At 47.2% G+C, this 15373-nt stretch overlaps 1 protein-coding gene across 7 annotated transcripts in view; it reads right to left on the reverse strand.

Moving 5' to 3' along the window:
• The window catches only part of VWA3B (von Willebrand factor A domain containing 3B), a 189442-nt gene that overhangs the window by 153044 nt on the left and 21025 nt on the right, over positions 1-15373 (reverse strand). For all 7 annotated transcript variants that reach the window (XM_046660379.1, XM_046660380.1, XM_046660378.1 and 4 more), the window contains exons 5-7: positions 14925-15084; positions 8904-9073; positions 5289-5404 (exon numbers count right to left, since the gene is read on the reverse strand). In XM_046660379.1, the coding sequence (XP_046516335.1) occupies positions 5289-5404; positions 8904-9073; positions 14925-15084 (446 nt within the window). The remainder of the gene's footprint in view (positions 1-5288; positions 5405-8903; positions 9074-14924; positions 15085-15373) is intronic.

A 15373-nucleotide genomic window follows, 5' to 3' on the forward strand; every position in this document is an offset into this window, starting at 1 on the left:
ATTAATGTCAAAAGGTCATCACTGGAAAGGAAGACCAGAACGAGAAAGGGCAATGAAGACAGCAGATGGCCCAGGACAAGCCCATGACAAGTGGGAGTGTAACATATTACAAAGGAAGCCACATACACCAGAGGAGAATGAAAGGTTAGCAAGTGAATGGTGTGAATAATGTTGTTAGCTACTGGAGGCAAAATCCATTTATATCCTTACATCACACCATACCTCAAAATAAATCTAGATGGACCAAAAATATTTTTGTTTTTGTTGTAAGCTCGGGCCATAAAGAACTAAATGGAAAAGAGATGGAATCACCAAAGAGTGATATAGGATTGAACTTACTGTGCAAACGTAAGGTTGCATATAAAACATAGCCAAAATGAAAAGGAAAACAATAGCTAAGATAAATTATCCATAAGTAATGGCACCAAACAGTTAAGGTCATTAATACACAAAGAGTTCATACAATGTGATAAGAAACCCAGCAGATAAACAAGCAAAAGACCAACAGGTAATTCACAAAAGAAGTTAAATACAAAATGTTCGATTTCACTGCTTTTCACTAATTGATATTAATTTCTTCATCAAAGAAATTCAGATGGAAAAGAGATATATTTTTATGCTAGTTCAGGTTCAGTGAAATGGGTATTCCCTATACACTGTCGATGTGAGTTATGTTGTCTTAAAACATTTTACGGAAAGCAATTCAACATGAGAGATTACCCCAAGATGTTCAAATGTGTTGATCCAGTATTTTCACTATTAGAAATATATCTGCCAAAAATCTAGAATGTAGGAGGAAAACACCACAAGAAAAAGATAAGTGCTATATCATCTCTAATAGCAAAAAAATTACCCAAATATCCAAAAGGAAATGATTAACAAAATTATAGTTTACCACTTTAATGATGTATTATGTATTTTTAACATCACTTAGAAAAGTTTCATAGGAACATGGAAAAATACTTGCTACAATATTAAGTAGAAAATGCAATATTCAAATTGGTACACAATATAATATTTATGCTTTACTTCTTTAAAAACAGTATACAATGAGAAGATTGGAAAGAAATACACCGATTTATTCAACAGTGAAAAGGTTTGTGTGGCAACAATGTTTCTTTCCCTTTCTTCTCTGTATTTTCCATATTGTCTACACTGTCTGCAGAGTACAAGGCAGCCAACGGGTCACAGCAGCCTGGCCCAGACCTCAAGATCTGCCTCTGAGCCATCGTGTAACCTCAGAAAATAATTCTAAGGTTCTTTCTCTCCCAAAACATTGAGATAATAGAATCACTCACCTCACATGGTTGTTGTGGAGATTAAATGAGATAACGTGTGTAATGTACCTAGAAACACACACACACACACCAGCTTTAACGAGCTTGGGAAAAAATCCTCTGAAATGTCAAAAGTTAAACATTTAGAGGGTTAGCATACTTCATCAGTCTCATTCAATAATTAGAAGTGGCATCCTGGTTTATAGAAAATAACTGATGTAATGGTGAGAGAAAAAGCAGACAATGCTAAAAGTTATGTTTTAATATTTGCAAATTATATTTTCTCTAGAAACACCGGAATTTTATACCAACCTATCAAACGTTATTTTGGAATTTGAGAAATTGATAATAGATAGGCCAAGTATTCAAATGATACTTTTTGTATAAATACAGTGAGTGGCAACATAATGTATGAGACGCAAACGTATGACAAGAAAAAGTGAAAGATCCCGTCCACCTCACACAGTGGATGAAGACCTCGGGGCTCGCTCTGGGTCTTAGAGCTCACTTGAACACACCTTTGAACACTTAAGACTTAGCCTTTACTTCCAGGGTAAATACAAATAGATAAGTCAATGTCTTTTCCCTTTTTCCTAGAAATTATGGGTGGGGGGGAATGAGAATGAAAAAGAAAACACAAATACTTTCTTCTGCTAAATTAGGAGACAAAAACAACATCCAGATAAGGGCTGTCAAGAGCAGCAGAGATGCAGCAGAAGCTGTGCAGGAGAAAGCACAGAGAACGCACAGCTGGAGTGGTCCAGAGAGCTGGGGCAGGTATTAGGAAGTGGGGGAACCACCTAAGTCAAAGGTGAACCTGGTTGGATGCTGGAACAATGACAAGGGCTACTAGCAAAAGTCTGTCTGCTTGGTTCAGAGAGGCCAAAGAGAGAGGGCTCCACAAAGCATCACTCGGAGCTGATTTGCAGGAATCACTCTCTGCAGCAGCAGAGGAGGGAGCCTCTGAGTTCCCTAGCGCACCGCCCCCACGGACCACCTGCAGATATCTACCTTGTCTCCTTTCAGTGGTGAACGATAAAAAGGAAGCTAGCACGCAGCATCTGAACAAGGCGTTACAAGGAACAAATTAGGGGAAAAACAGCAAAACTATCAAGAGATAAATAATACTCACTAGAAAGTTATCAAGGAATACATAAAAATTACGATCCAATATTTCACCATGAATTAAAAAATACATATGAAGCCATCATCCCCATGAAAGAAGAAAAGAAAGCAGAAATTCAAAAACTCAGGAGTGAGATAAGAAGACAGCAGGAAGAGATGAAATATGAAAAACTCAGGAAAGCAGAACAAAAATCACGGAAGTTAAAATAAAATTGATGGAAACAGTGAAGAAAACATACTATGGAAGTCACTGTAAGAAACCAGAGAAAGTGAGCACAAACAGAAATAAAGGATTTTTTTAAATATTAGAAAATGGTAGATATAAGAGAGAGTCAAAAGTGATCTATCACACTTTACATTTAAAATGAGTTGCTAAAGAAAACCAGCCTGGTGCAAAGGTAAAGAGAATAAACTGACTCAGAATCCTTACTCAGTAAGTTGCTACTTACTCGCTATGTGACTTAGGACAAGTCTCTTTACCACTTTCTGTCGTGGTTTCCCCATCACTACAATGAGGATCATAACAGTACCTACTCATAGGGTTGTCATGAAGACCAAGGGACTTAAAATGTGGTAAGAGGCTGGAACAGTGCCTGGCACATACCAGGCAACGTCTAAGTGTTTGTTAAGTTTAAAAATAATAATAAGTAAACAATGGACATAGCGACAGAAACTAGAATGGTGCGTGCAGGGGCTGGGAGTGGGGAGAAGGGGGATTTTTTGGTTAGTGGTTATAAGAGGTTCAGCTTTGCAGGATGCGAAGCGTTCTGGAGATTGGTGCACAACAGCGTGAAGGTACTGAACACTACTGGACTAGACACTTAAGAATAGTTAAGATGGTAAAGTTTACGTTACGTATATTTTACTACAATTTTTGAAACTATTACTTATCTTGACTACAGAGGTTTTTTACATTGGTGTAGTGCATGGGGTAATGGTAAGTAGGCCAATTATCTGAAATCCAAAACCTTAACAATAGCAGGATATTTCTTTAAATTTCCCGGTGAGTTCTCTGAGCAAGTCTCCTCCCGCCCCTCCCTGCATAGCCTCTCTTTTCTATCCTATAGGAGGCAAAAACATTTCCTGAGGAAGCATCCTCCCTCCCAAACTAGAGACGGGCCTGAGAAAATGAACACTGATAAATGCTGGAAACAGAGGGCGGGGATATGGGGGAGAGGGGCTGACCAGGAAAAGGTTGCAGAACTGCCTCTGGGGCCCTGGGTAGGTTGGAAACCACACATTTTGAAAGCATAATAGTCTGTCAAAGATTTCTGGGCAGTTTTTGAGTGGGAGACGTAGGTTCTGAAATGTTGGCATTTCTGGGACATTGTGATGGATAGAGGAGATGAGATGGCATATTTAGGATCTGGCGCTCTCTCCCCAAATTCAGAACATGTAATCACTGAAATGGCATTAGAATGGCAGACTATGCTCCCAGCATTTCATTCTAAGAAAAATGTTTTTATCTGTAATTTAATTTGTATGCTTCGCAGGGTTGGGAAGACGGTAGCTGCTGAAAATGTAAGCTATGCGGCCAGATATGTTTTCCTTTATAACTAAGTTGCCAAGGAATACATAGGCCAAAATTAAACCCATTTACAGTAATTGGCACGCCTTGGAGCACTGGTGACATCTCACATTCTTTACCCTGATTGATTCACTGGCCCCTAGGCTTAATCTTGTAAATTACTTTCAGTAGGCATGGCATACATCCTCAATTATTTTTTTTTCTTAAATTAGCATCAACCTTGTCGTCAATTGACATTTTCTCCAACTCTCTGGAGATGTCCACTTCACCGTCAGAACCAAAGTGTAAGCTACCTGGAGCAGTGTCCCCAGTGAACTGGACAGGAACCCCTCCCCTGCTCTGCTCTGGGGCACTCAGAATCTGAATCCACAAAGGGTGTGACAGGGACAGGCTTTGTGACTCGACCCCTGCCTCTGTCTCCACCTGACCACCCAGCCTGGTGACACAACTGCCTTCTATTCTGTCCCAGTGCCCTTCTCCTGGGAGCCTTTGCAACACCGTTATGTAAACCTTTCAAGCAGATGCATACGGCAGCTTCTCCCCAACCCCAAAGAGGAGTTCTTGCCTCGTACTGAAGCTGGAAATCTTTCCACCGATTACTAAAGAGGAGCAAGAGGGTGGAGGGGGTCACGGGGCTCTCTCAGACTTCTAACTACCCTGTGCCACATCACCTCACCACGGAACAGAGCATCCTTCCCTCCTTTCTTGGCGGTGTTTACTCAGTGTCTTTGGCACTTTGCAATTTCATCAGCCCCAAGGAAACTCCCATCTCTTGGCTTTCTGAGTAACTTTCTAGTCCTGTTTTCCCAAATCACAACCCTACTTCTCACTGATTTTGTGATCTCGTTCCCTATGCCTGTTGAACTCTCTGATCACATCCTTTGAATGAAAGGGGGCATTCATTCAGCCTCCCTGGAGGTTCCGGTGCTGCCTTGGCCCTCATAGGAGGCAGGTCAATCCCACTCAGGCACCGACAAGCACTGCTGTCACAGGCAAGAAGTTCCACAGAACCCCGAGAAGTGCAGGCAACCTCGCCTCAGCCTGCAGCTGACCCGGGCAGCAGAGCAGCTCTGCCTGCCAAGAACTAAGTCCTGCTCTGACGCGCCCGGGGCCACGTCTCCAGAAGGTCCCCAAGTTAGTAAACACATATCATTTAGGCCACTTCCTGGGTAAGAAATGTATGCCTGGTCGCTAGGCTGACAAGTGCACCATTAACATCCATGAACTCTGCCCCTTCTATCACATAAATAATACAAAAGATACGGTTAGTCCCTCCCTAGTGCTTTACCTCCTAAGGAGACAGCTCATCTGAATTTATTAAGATATAAACTACACAGTTTCTTTTCGATTCCAGATACCTGGAGGGAGTTGTCCTTTCAGTTTCCTTGAGTTCCAAGTACTGACACTGCCACCATCCTTGATGGGGAAGGCGGGAAATTCCACACACCCTGTTCTCTCTGCAAATGCGTGGAATCTGAAACATGAAGAGATGAGCAACATGAGACTAGCAAGTGGTATCTGCACACGTCCACTCATTCTCCCAAGACTGAATTTGCTTTCCTGTGGGGCTGAGCATCTGACACGTGTTCACTGCTTTTCCCTGCACCTTGTCAGTTCCCACAAACAAAAGACAGGGAGGCAGACAACAGCAAAGAGTTGTGGACGCGTTGGGATTTTTACTGACAACTCTTCTCTTCATTAGGGGGTAATTAGCTCATGGTATTTATTGACCCAGGAAAAATGATACCCTGTGCTTATAATTATCCTTTTTGTTCCCAGGGTTCAATCACGTCAACACAGTTTTGACAAGTCAAGAGGCTAATGAGGGCCCAGTAGCGCCCACAGCCCTGCGGGTTCAGTGTTGAAAGCTGGTGACAACAGGCACCATTGGCTCATCGGCCGATTGCTGACGGGCTTCAACCTCACCTGAGCAAACGCACGCTTCCCCAGGACCTAAGCATGGCACTGATGAAAACAGTTCCTGTGTGGGCGAATGTTTAGGGCCTGGCTCCTCAGAGTGTGGCCGCAGCAGCAGCATCTGCGAGCTGGCGAGGGATGCGCACTCCCGGGACCCCTCGGGTGACGCGTCAGAACATGCATTTTAACGAGATCCCAGGGGAGCCTTGAAGCTCAGGAAGCCCTGGTGTCACAGTATCTGGAATTCAAAAAGTCAGTAATCGCCGGAAGTTTCTCTCAGCTTGGCAGAAGAGATCTCTAAGTAAAGCTCCTCCAGCCTCTCAAGCATGTTGCCATGCACGCAACGCAGAGAATCCTGAACCATGGGCTGGGACGGACAGATGGACGGGCAGATGGCGGGAGAGGGGTGGGGCCTCCTCTGGGCCATGGAAAGCCTCCGTCCCGTCTATTTCTAAAGGGTTTTGGGCAAGACTAGGACGAGGACTTGATGACACTGAACAAACCCCTCACGAGGCTGACGGACTCCTAACGGGGCCATGCCTGCCTCCTGCAGGGGCTTCCTCCGGAGCAGAAGTGGCCAGCTTCCCTCATCCTGTGACCTCCTTGCAGGGCTGGGGGAGGGGGATGTTAATGGCTGAGGTTTGCCCTGGCAGCCCCCACACCCTGAGCGCCAAGGCCTTTGGTGCCCAGGACTTTCTACTCTCTGATGTGTTCTCCAGCTTAGAAAAGACAAGGCAGACATTCCCGCTGGCTAATACAGCCTCGACTGAGCAGAAAGCAAATCACCATCAAGAAGGGCTCTCAGAGAGCCACAGAGTACAGCACTGCAAGCTGGGATGCTCAGGACGCGCCCTTCACAGTTAGATAATAACTGCGCTCCAGCTGGGCTCAACAACTGAGCGTGCTCAGAAACCAGACGGGAGCCCGGCAGGGCGGAGAAGGCAGGAGCACCGCTGGGCCTGGGTTGGGCTCCCTGGCAAGGACCAGAGCAGGGACAGGAGCGCACGTTTTCACTTCATCCTCTCCCGCAAAACTTGCTTTCCACGGTGCCTGGCCTAAACGTCAGGAGTGGAACTGCAGCTTCTCCCGTGTTAATCACCGCCTGGCCTCTGCCCACCCAGAGAAAGTGCCCCTCCTGAGCTGAGCAGGGGACAAGCAAGAGAGGCCGCCCTGCCGGTTGCCTTTTTCTCTCTTCACAAGTGAAAGTGGGGCACTGAGCCCCTTCTCTATTTTGCGGGGCTCAGGAACCCAGAATCAAAGCCACACAGCTGATGTTAAAAGATTCCAAAGAGCTTTAAGAACAGCCAGAGAGGTGGTCTTCCGAATCACCAGGGGTCCTGTTAGAATGCATATTCCTGCTCACGCTAGACCCTGAAAATCAGAATCTCTGAGGCCATGGCCACGATGTCTGCACGTTAATCAAGCTCCCTCAGTAGTTCTTATGCAAAGTGAAAGGCTGAAACGCAGATTTCCAGGATCCCCTGTATTATGTGGAATCAGCCCGCAAGGTGAAGCCCAGGCCTCTGAACTATTAACAGGCCCCCCAGACAAATATGATGAGCAACTAAATTTGAGAACAAATGCTCAAACACAGGCATGGTACCCATTTCAGACAGGCTAACTTAGGAAAGGACTCAGTCATTCTACCGGTAACCACACAAGTAGTTGGTCTCTCTCCACAAGGGACCTAAACTCACACACACACAGAGGGGGGGTGGGGAATGTCTTAAAATGTAGATTTTATTATTATTCAGGTATAGTGAGGCCAATAAATCAGGAGACAATTGCCACTGAAAAGAGTTTGCTACTCACAGTTTCTGCTATGGACTGAATTGCATCCCCCGCCTCCCAAATCCGTATGTTGAAGTCTTAACCCCCAGTGTGACTCTATTTGGAGACAGGGCCTATAAGGAGGTAATTAGGGTTAAATGAGATCAAAGGGTGGGGCCCTGATCCAATAGGATTAGTATCCCTTTAAGAAGAGACACCAGAGAACGTACATGCCCTCTCTCTCTCTCTCTCTCTCTCTCCTCCTCCCTCAACCCCCAACATGGAAGGACACAGCAAGAGGGCAGCTGCCTACAAGACAGAAACAGAGCTCTCATCAGAAACTAAACCAGCCAGCACCTTGATCTTGGACTTCCCGGCCTTCAATACTGTGAGAAATAAACTTATGTTGTTTTTTAAAATTTTTCTATTTATTTTTTTGTGAGGAAGACTGGCCCTGAGCTAACGTCTGTGCCAATCTTCCTCTACTTTATGTGGGATGCCACCATAACATGGCTTGATGAGCAGTGCTAGGTCTGCACCCAGGATCCGAACCTGCAAACCCTGGGCCGCTGACATGGAGCGCATGAACTTAACCACTATGCCACTGGGCCGGCCCCAAACTTCTGTTGTTTAAGCCACCTAGTCTATGATATCTTGTTATGGCAGCCGGAACTGACTAATACAGTTCCTAAGAGGAGGGGGCATGCCACACCACACAGGGAAGCACCAGGCTTGGTCAGGAGGCAGAGGGGACAAGGGGAAAATGTGGGCAACAGTGTTTCTTGTGGATTCTGCAGGAAGGAATGGGTGAGGCAGAGTAGGCAGGTTTAGGATTGGCTAGTTTGCATAATTTCAGCAGTGTCAGGGTGCAGAGGCTGTCCCGAATGGGTGGTACCTGGCCCTGGGGTGATTAGCGCAGGGGACAGTAGCCCAGAGTATGAGCGTCTGGACTCAGAGTGTGGCTCTGGACTGGTTCCTTTGCATAGGAAAGGTACGCTCCTGAGCGAGTCATTCACTATCTCTAGGAATTAGCCAGTCCTGGAAGGGGCCATCCCTCCATGGGCAGCAAGGCCCCAAGATCAAAGCAACAGAACTACAGAAAATAAAAAGGCAGGATTAAAACAGGGTAGAGAAGAAAAGGTGCGTGGAGACTAAACGCCACTGAGAAGAGGGGAGAACAGAGCAACAGAGGGGTCAGGAAGACCACAAAGACCCAAGACCCACTGCTGACCTCATGTAAGCAGGCAACTCCCTCGCGGTCCCTCAAGAGCATGTCTTCCGCCTACCTGCTGCAGGTCTTGGCGCTCAGGTCCTTTAAGAAAGCTACAGTGCCTTCTCCTCTGGCGTTGAAGGACACCGTGCAGACAGGATACGGGCTCTCCAAAGCGCTCTCAAGGAGAAGCTCCTTGCACTCCTCAGGAACGTCCCCCACCACAAAGTAGTAAATGGATTCAATCTGCAAAACAGAGGTGGCAACAGTTTATCTCCCAGACGCACCCTGGCCTTGTCCCAGACCCATGGGCAATACACTCCCTACAAAACCCCCTCTTCAAAAAAACAGGCAGAAGAAGAGCAGCACTGCTCTGTGTTCTGCGAGGGCGCTTGGGGCCGAAGTCAAGAAGTGAGATGGTCACGCCCGGTGTCAAGAAGGTCTATGGGCAGTGGCGACAGTCTTCAGTTTTGCATAGGAGCGAGACGGTTGGCAAATTTGGAGAAGAGCTTCCTCCGAGCCCATGAATACATTACACAGGTCAGGAGTGGCTATTTTCAAGTTTAGGAACAAAGGAGGTGTTGGCACAGCCACTGCGGGCAGGAGGCTTATTAGTTATTTCCCATGGAGTGGCCAGAATTCTACAGCAAACTCATCCATCCTCAGTTCGAGGCAGGATGCGGGAAGGAGGGCATGTTCCCAATTGGTTCATCCTCTGGTCTCATCTCCCAGGGAAACACATGCCTGGGGGGCAAGGCTGTCCTGACTTCACACAGCAGGTCAGGAGCCAGGTCCACCCACCCGGCCTTGCCTCTCACTGCCGTGCCAGGTCAGGAGAAGAATGGGAGAATGAACAACCCCCTGTGTCAGGAGCCACATACACCCCAACCTGAAGCCAGGCATCTGGGAGATGCACACCTCACCCAGGTAGGACACAATCCCACATGCTCCCTGCTTAACTTAGAGAGACGTAAAATCCATCCACAGGGCCCGGTGACACAGTCCCACCCCAACCTCAACCACACTGCTCTTGCTCTTCCCAGGACTTTCTGTGCCTTCCATGGTGTTTGTCTCCCCTGCCACTCACGAGTTCTGTAAGCTCGGGCAAGTGACTCCACTCCAGTTTCTTCACTTGTGAAAAGGGAGATAAAGCGGTTTACCTCATGGCTGACTTTAAACAAGATGACACCCTTATGTATGTACGTAAATCTCAGAAAGTAAAAACCCAGGGAGAGTCAGGAATACATATCATCTAAACCTAACCCTAAAAACGCCCTTATGGATTGTCTCCACAGATAACCGGGAATAAACCCCAGCAAACGATTTGTGTTTAAGGGATAGATAGATGTCTCCATTCTCTTAACCCCCATTAACTAAACGTAAATAACTAATTACCTCACCTTGACTTCAAACCCGGGACATAAACCCACCTTATGAGTTTGGTGGGTGGAGTGGACTTAAGAGAGAGGTGGACTTAAGGTCAGCTGCCCAGCTGGTTAGGACGCCTGTCTGCGGCAGCCAAGGAGGCAGGTGGGAAAAAAGCCCCCTGCCCCCCCAGGGCTCCTTCTCTCCGCCCTTCAACGCCAGCTCCTGGATTTTAAAAAGCACCTAGGGGAGGTAAAGACTCAGGAATGTAAACTTCTAGTCAGTCACCCAAGAGGCAGAAAAAAGACCGAAAGAAGGAAGACACAGTGTTCTCCAGATTCCTTATGAGACAACCGATATTGTTCTGCCGGCAAACGCACTCTATCTCATTCTGCCCCTGGTGTGAGACTGCACCTCGTGTAGGATGCGTTAAACAGGCTCCACTGAGCTGCACAGTTGTTAGTTTTCCAGCTGCGGAGCCCAAGTTTAGCACGGAGACAGGTTCATCCTCTCCTAAGGATCTAAAATCACACACAGCCCAAGACAGCGGAGCAGACACAGTGGGTATTTCCCAGGATTTGTTAAATCAGCAGGGAGGTGAGTGAGGACGAACATCTCTAGGCGGTTTGTCAGCGGCTTCTGACACCCTGCATCTCTGTGGCACGTCATGCAAACTCAGCTTCTTTGCTCTAGCAATAACCCAAGGGTCCGAAATCCTTGTGCAGAAATGTTTTTCCCTCGAGATTTCATCAGACTAAAAATTGCTGTAGCCAGCCATGAGTCAGGATTTCCTCTCCTAAAGCGATGGAGTTATCCTCTCACTACTCATTAAGTCCCTTACTCAGCTTCCTGCCTATGTTTGCAGTCAACTCAGTTATCCATGCTACCGATTTCCCGGGCTGTGCTTTCTGACAAGACCACCGATGCCACTCCATTCCCCTGCACACTGCCTTTCCACCTCTCCTTTCTGCTCAGAATGACATTTAGAAAAACAGAGAGGATGATAACATATGCTACCTATCACCATCCCCCCAAAATTGGCAAAATGCCTTTTAAACAGAGATGAAATGGCCATCGGCTATTTGGGATGATAAGCTAACATAAATTATTTTATTCAACACTCCCAACAGTCCTGCAGAACATGAATTCTCATTATCACACCTAGCTTACAAATGAAGAAACTGAGGCCTGGACAGGATCATTGGCCTGGTCTCGCAGCTGTCCACCCAGGTGCCTGACCCCATGAGCTTCTGCCCTGCCTTCAACCCCACACTCTGTTGGCTCATCGTGGCAAGGCCAGTCACCTTTTAGAGATGAACCTGAATCCCAGAATTGCAAGATCATAGGACAAGAAGGTGGCCAGAGACAGGCACTGCTTTCACTTCATTGGTTCCCACACCATCCAAGGCTCCTGCCCCCAGATATCAACGTCACTGACCAAAAGATGGGTCCAGGAGGTCATCTGGCTCAAGGCAATTATCTTAATGGGAATCCTCACCCCTTAACCAGTACCTCTGAGCTCCTTGAGGACAAGGGCCGGTCTTGAGGATCAGCAGCAGCAGCCAGGACCAGGAACAGCTTCCTCACTGACCAGCATTTCCCTAAATGCTGATTTGCACTGAATTTGATAAAACAATGCATGGAAAATATTTGAGTTCCATGCAGCTATTTTTCCAAGAGTCAAAAACTCTTGCCATTTTATACTGCAGAAAATAGGATGGAGCATTTCTGTTTTCACTTGAAATGACTTATTCTGTCTCGGTCCTTTGTTCTGCAGCTTCCTATGGTCATCTGTATTCTGCCTGGCCATCCCTGCCCCAGGTTTGGGGGAAAAGAAGAACCAGACCGGGAGAGTCTGCTTTGGCTGCCACTGCCCTCTGCTCCCGCTCGTCGGAAGCCCTCAAGGCCTCCAGGTATAAAAATCTCCATTCTGCAATGAGGCAAAAGTGAAAGTCAGCCAGGGCAGCATCAAGAGCTAGACCAACATTCTGTCTTGTTGTTTGTACAACTTTGACCATTGCAACAGTTTTGACCAACACCAGACCTTGAGTCTAACTTCCAGATCCGGATGGGAGAGAGGCTGAGAGAGCACAAAGAGAAATCCAGCTGCCCTCTGGGCAGGCGGACTTCTGCTGAAAGCAGAAGCAAAGCCCCTGGGTCAGCCTTCTCAGGCAGCTGGGAATCGGGGCTCTGGATAGGCAGCCTTTTCTTTCCTCAAGTCCCCTCCCCTCCTGGATCAGAAGGCCTTCCAGGGCCTCTTGGCACAGCACCCCTCCTCATAAAGGCCAGGGAAGCCACCAGCTTCCAAAAGATGTGTCCTAGGACCAGAGGACACTGCAGAGCAGAAACCCTGTGCTAGACAACACGCCTGGGCTCTGAGGACAACACCAGTCCTTCTATACTGCCAATATTTCCTTAGTACCCGACAGGCTGCTCCTCCCAGGAACCAGGCTCTTTTTCACAGAATACACGAGTAATTCATCTATCAATACAGCTCTTCACATGACATTATTAGAGCCACGATTTAGACAGATCCCACGTTCTGCCCAGGCTCCTTGGGACCTGAAGGCTCACTCTTGGTCAGCCCTCTCTGTTCAATTTTCCTGGTCCACCTGTAGTTACAAAGCCCGGTCCTGGAGGAGGCCAGTGGCCTCTGGGCATCCTCCTTCACCGAAACCAAGCACATCAGTCAGCACTTCCTCTCATGTGGACCTGTACAAAACCCAACTTCTGTGTTAATCTTTGGACACAAGATAATGCTCACTTTCTTGGTTCCTTTCAGAACTCAGTCACGGGAGATGCTAACCCAAAGCAGGTTATCATTAGTAAGAAAAGTCTGGAGTTTAGATTTACTGTTCAAAAAGTTTCTTAAGCCTTAAGTCTTTTCTATTCATAGCCGACTCCAGCTACTTGGATCAATTTAAAACTCGAGGTAGACGCGAGGGGCAGAGAGCAGAGGAGCAGGCCCTACGGGAACCCATTCCCCTCCCACCCCCACACACACATGCTTTCTTTCTACTCCTCATAAAACATAGGACACGGTGTTTCCATACATGAGGCAGTTGCATTTACTAGCATTTTCCCTGGGACCACACTCAGACACAAGCTGTAGGTGGAGGGACGCCCGGGTCTGCATGGTTTGCATTTCCTATGCTCCACAGTCTCAAGAGTTTTCAAGTGGCATTTGATGCTCAGTGCCTGGAAGCTGCTTTCGTCTCCCTCTTCTGTAGGATTTCCCTGGAGCCCGCTAAGCTGGTCCATACATCCTGGGCTAGGGATGAGCCCCAGAGAAAGGGGAAGCACAAACCAGCAGGAAGTAAAAGAGAAAATGAAGGTCCCCGGGAAATCCTGCAGTCACATCGGGTCGCCAGAGTCAGCTATGACGGCAGTGGCCAGTGGACAGACAAAGAGAGAGAACACCCATGTGCGTGCGCACACACATCCAAGAGCCTGTGAAATGTTCCTTCTTGAACGCTTATGATGGTGTCCAGACACTTGAAATTTTACAGATGTTAAAATGAACTTGAAAGGCCAAAGAACAAAGTAGCTTGTATTTTATTCTTCTTTAACGGGAAACATTTGTTCCTCTGGCTTCATGAGGATAAACAAGGTGTTTCCAATTTCAAACCATCACCCTCAGTATCAATAAACACACAGTCTGGTGACCACTGGGGACTGTCCTTTCAAGGTGCCGGCACATGGCCTCCTTGCCCAAGAGAAGACTTCTTAAGGCAGCAGGAAAAAAAAAAAAAGCTTGAAATCTACAGAATCCCCGGGCATCCAGAAACAATTAAGTATTAATTAGTACTAATTAATTAATTAATATTAATTATCTGTATCCCAAAGGAAAGCTGACCTACCCCCACCCGGGGAGTTGAAGCTGGCCAAAGGACCCTGCCTGCCCAGAGTACTTCCTCTCTAACTAGCCACCAGCCTTAACATTCCCACCGTCAGAGCCACTCCAAAACCACACACCCTTTGTGGCTAAAAGAATGTAAAATACCACCATTTAATCACTTCTTCCAGGTAAAGCTTTATTCCTAAAAGTTCCCTATGAAAATGTGTATGTGAATACATTAACATTTGAAAACAAATGATTCATCAGCTTGGACATACTTCACCTTGGAAAGCACAGGATAGACCCATTTGTGGAGAAGAGGAAGTAGGAGAGATTCAGAACACGGACGCTGGGGAAAGCCTATTTCCTCATCTGCAGCGTTCCATGAGGAGATTTTCAACCTCTCCTCTTCAGCAGAGACGGACTGATTGATCCAATTGTCAGGAGAGCGAGAGTGGAATTAAAATGTTGGAGACGCACAGCGAGGCCTAGCTCCCTGTCCTCTTGATGCTCAGTGGCTGTGAGCAGCAGGTGGCTCTCCCGACACTGGCTAGATGAGGTCTGCCCTGCACCCAATCACCCCGGAGGGGGAACCCAGCCAGGCCCAAGGGCAGGTATTAAGGATTCTCATTTGATTGGTCCTGCTCTGCCATCACCAAAGCTGCTATTTTGCTCCCCATCTGGGGCCTGTCACCTATTTCTCCACTGATTCCAAATTCAGAGGTGAATCGGATTAAGCCTTACGGGGCTCTTCAAAGCTAATGATGGGCTCTCTGTGGGATGCCACTGGAAGGGACCAAGGTCAGCTGAAAGGCAGTATGAGGATACTGAGTGTGAAAAAACAAGCTCGAAGCCACCTTCGTGACCTGGGGCCAGCCATGCATGCTCACTTACGGTGGTGTCTTTCCCAGCTTCCAGCAGAGCGTCCAGGCGGCTAGACTGGCTCACAGCCAGCTCGAAAGTCAGTTTCTCAACCCAACTGATGGCAGCAGCGATGGACTGTTCTGTCACAGGAGTAGCATTTTCCTGCCATTTCACAGGCTCTTGAGAAACCCTGAAAGGAATCACATGGGGCTGTCACTAGCCAGTGGTCAACACAGTCAGCAGCCCGCAGTCTCACAGCTACAGGCAACAAGCCACTTAGCGGCACCAGAGCTGAAGGAAAGCAAAAGCACCTCCCAGTCCTCCGAAAGTTACCAACAAAACAGGCAAGCTGTTTAAAACAGGTTTCCAGAGCACCGCTGCCTTCCACAAGCTGCACTGACCAGGAAAAACAATGTTTACAGGAGACTAAAAGATCTCAAAAACGTAAACATTAACAAATACACTAAAATTATTGAGGG

This window comes from Equus quagga, chromosome 5, assembly GCF_021613505.1.
Source record: "Equus quagga isolate Etosha38 chromosome 5, UCLA_HA_Equagga_1.0, whole genome shotgun sequence".
NCBI classification, from domain to species: Eukaryota; Metazoa; Chordata; class Mammalia; order Perissodactyla; family Equidae; genus Equus; species Equus quagga.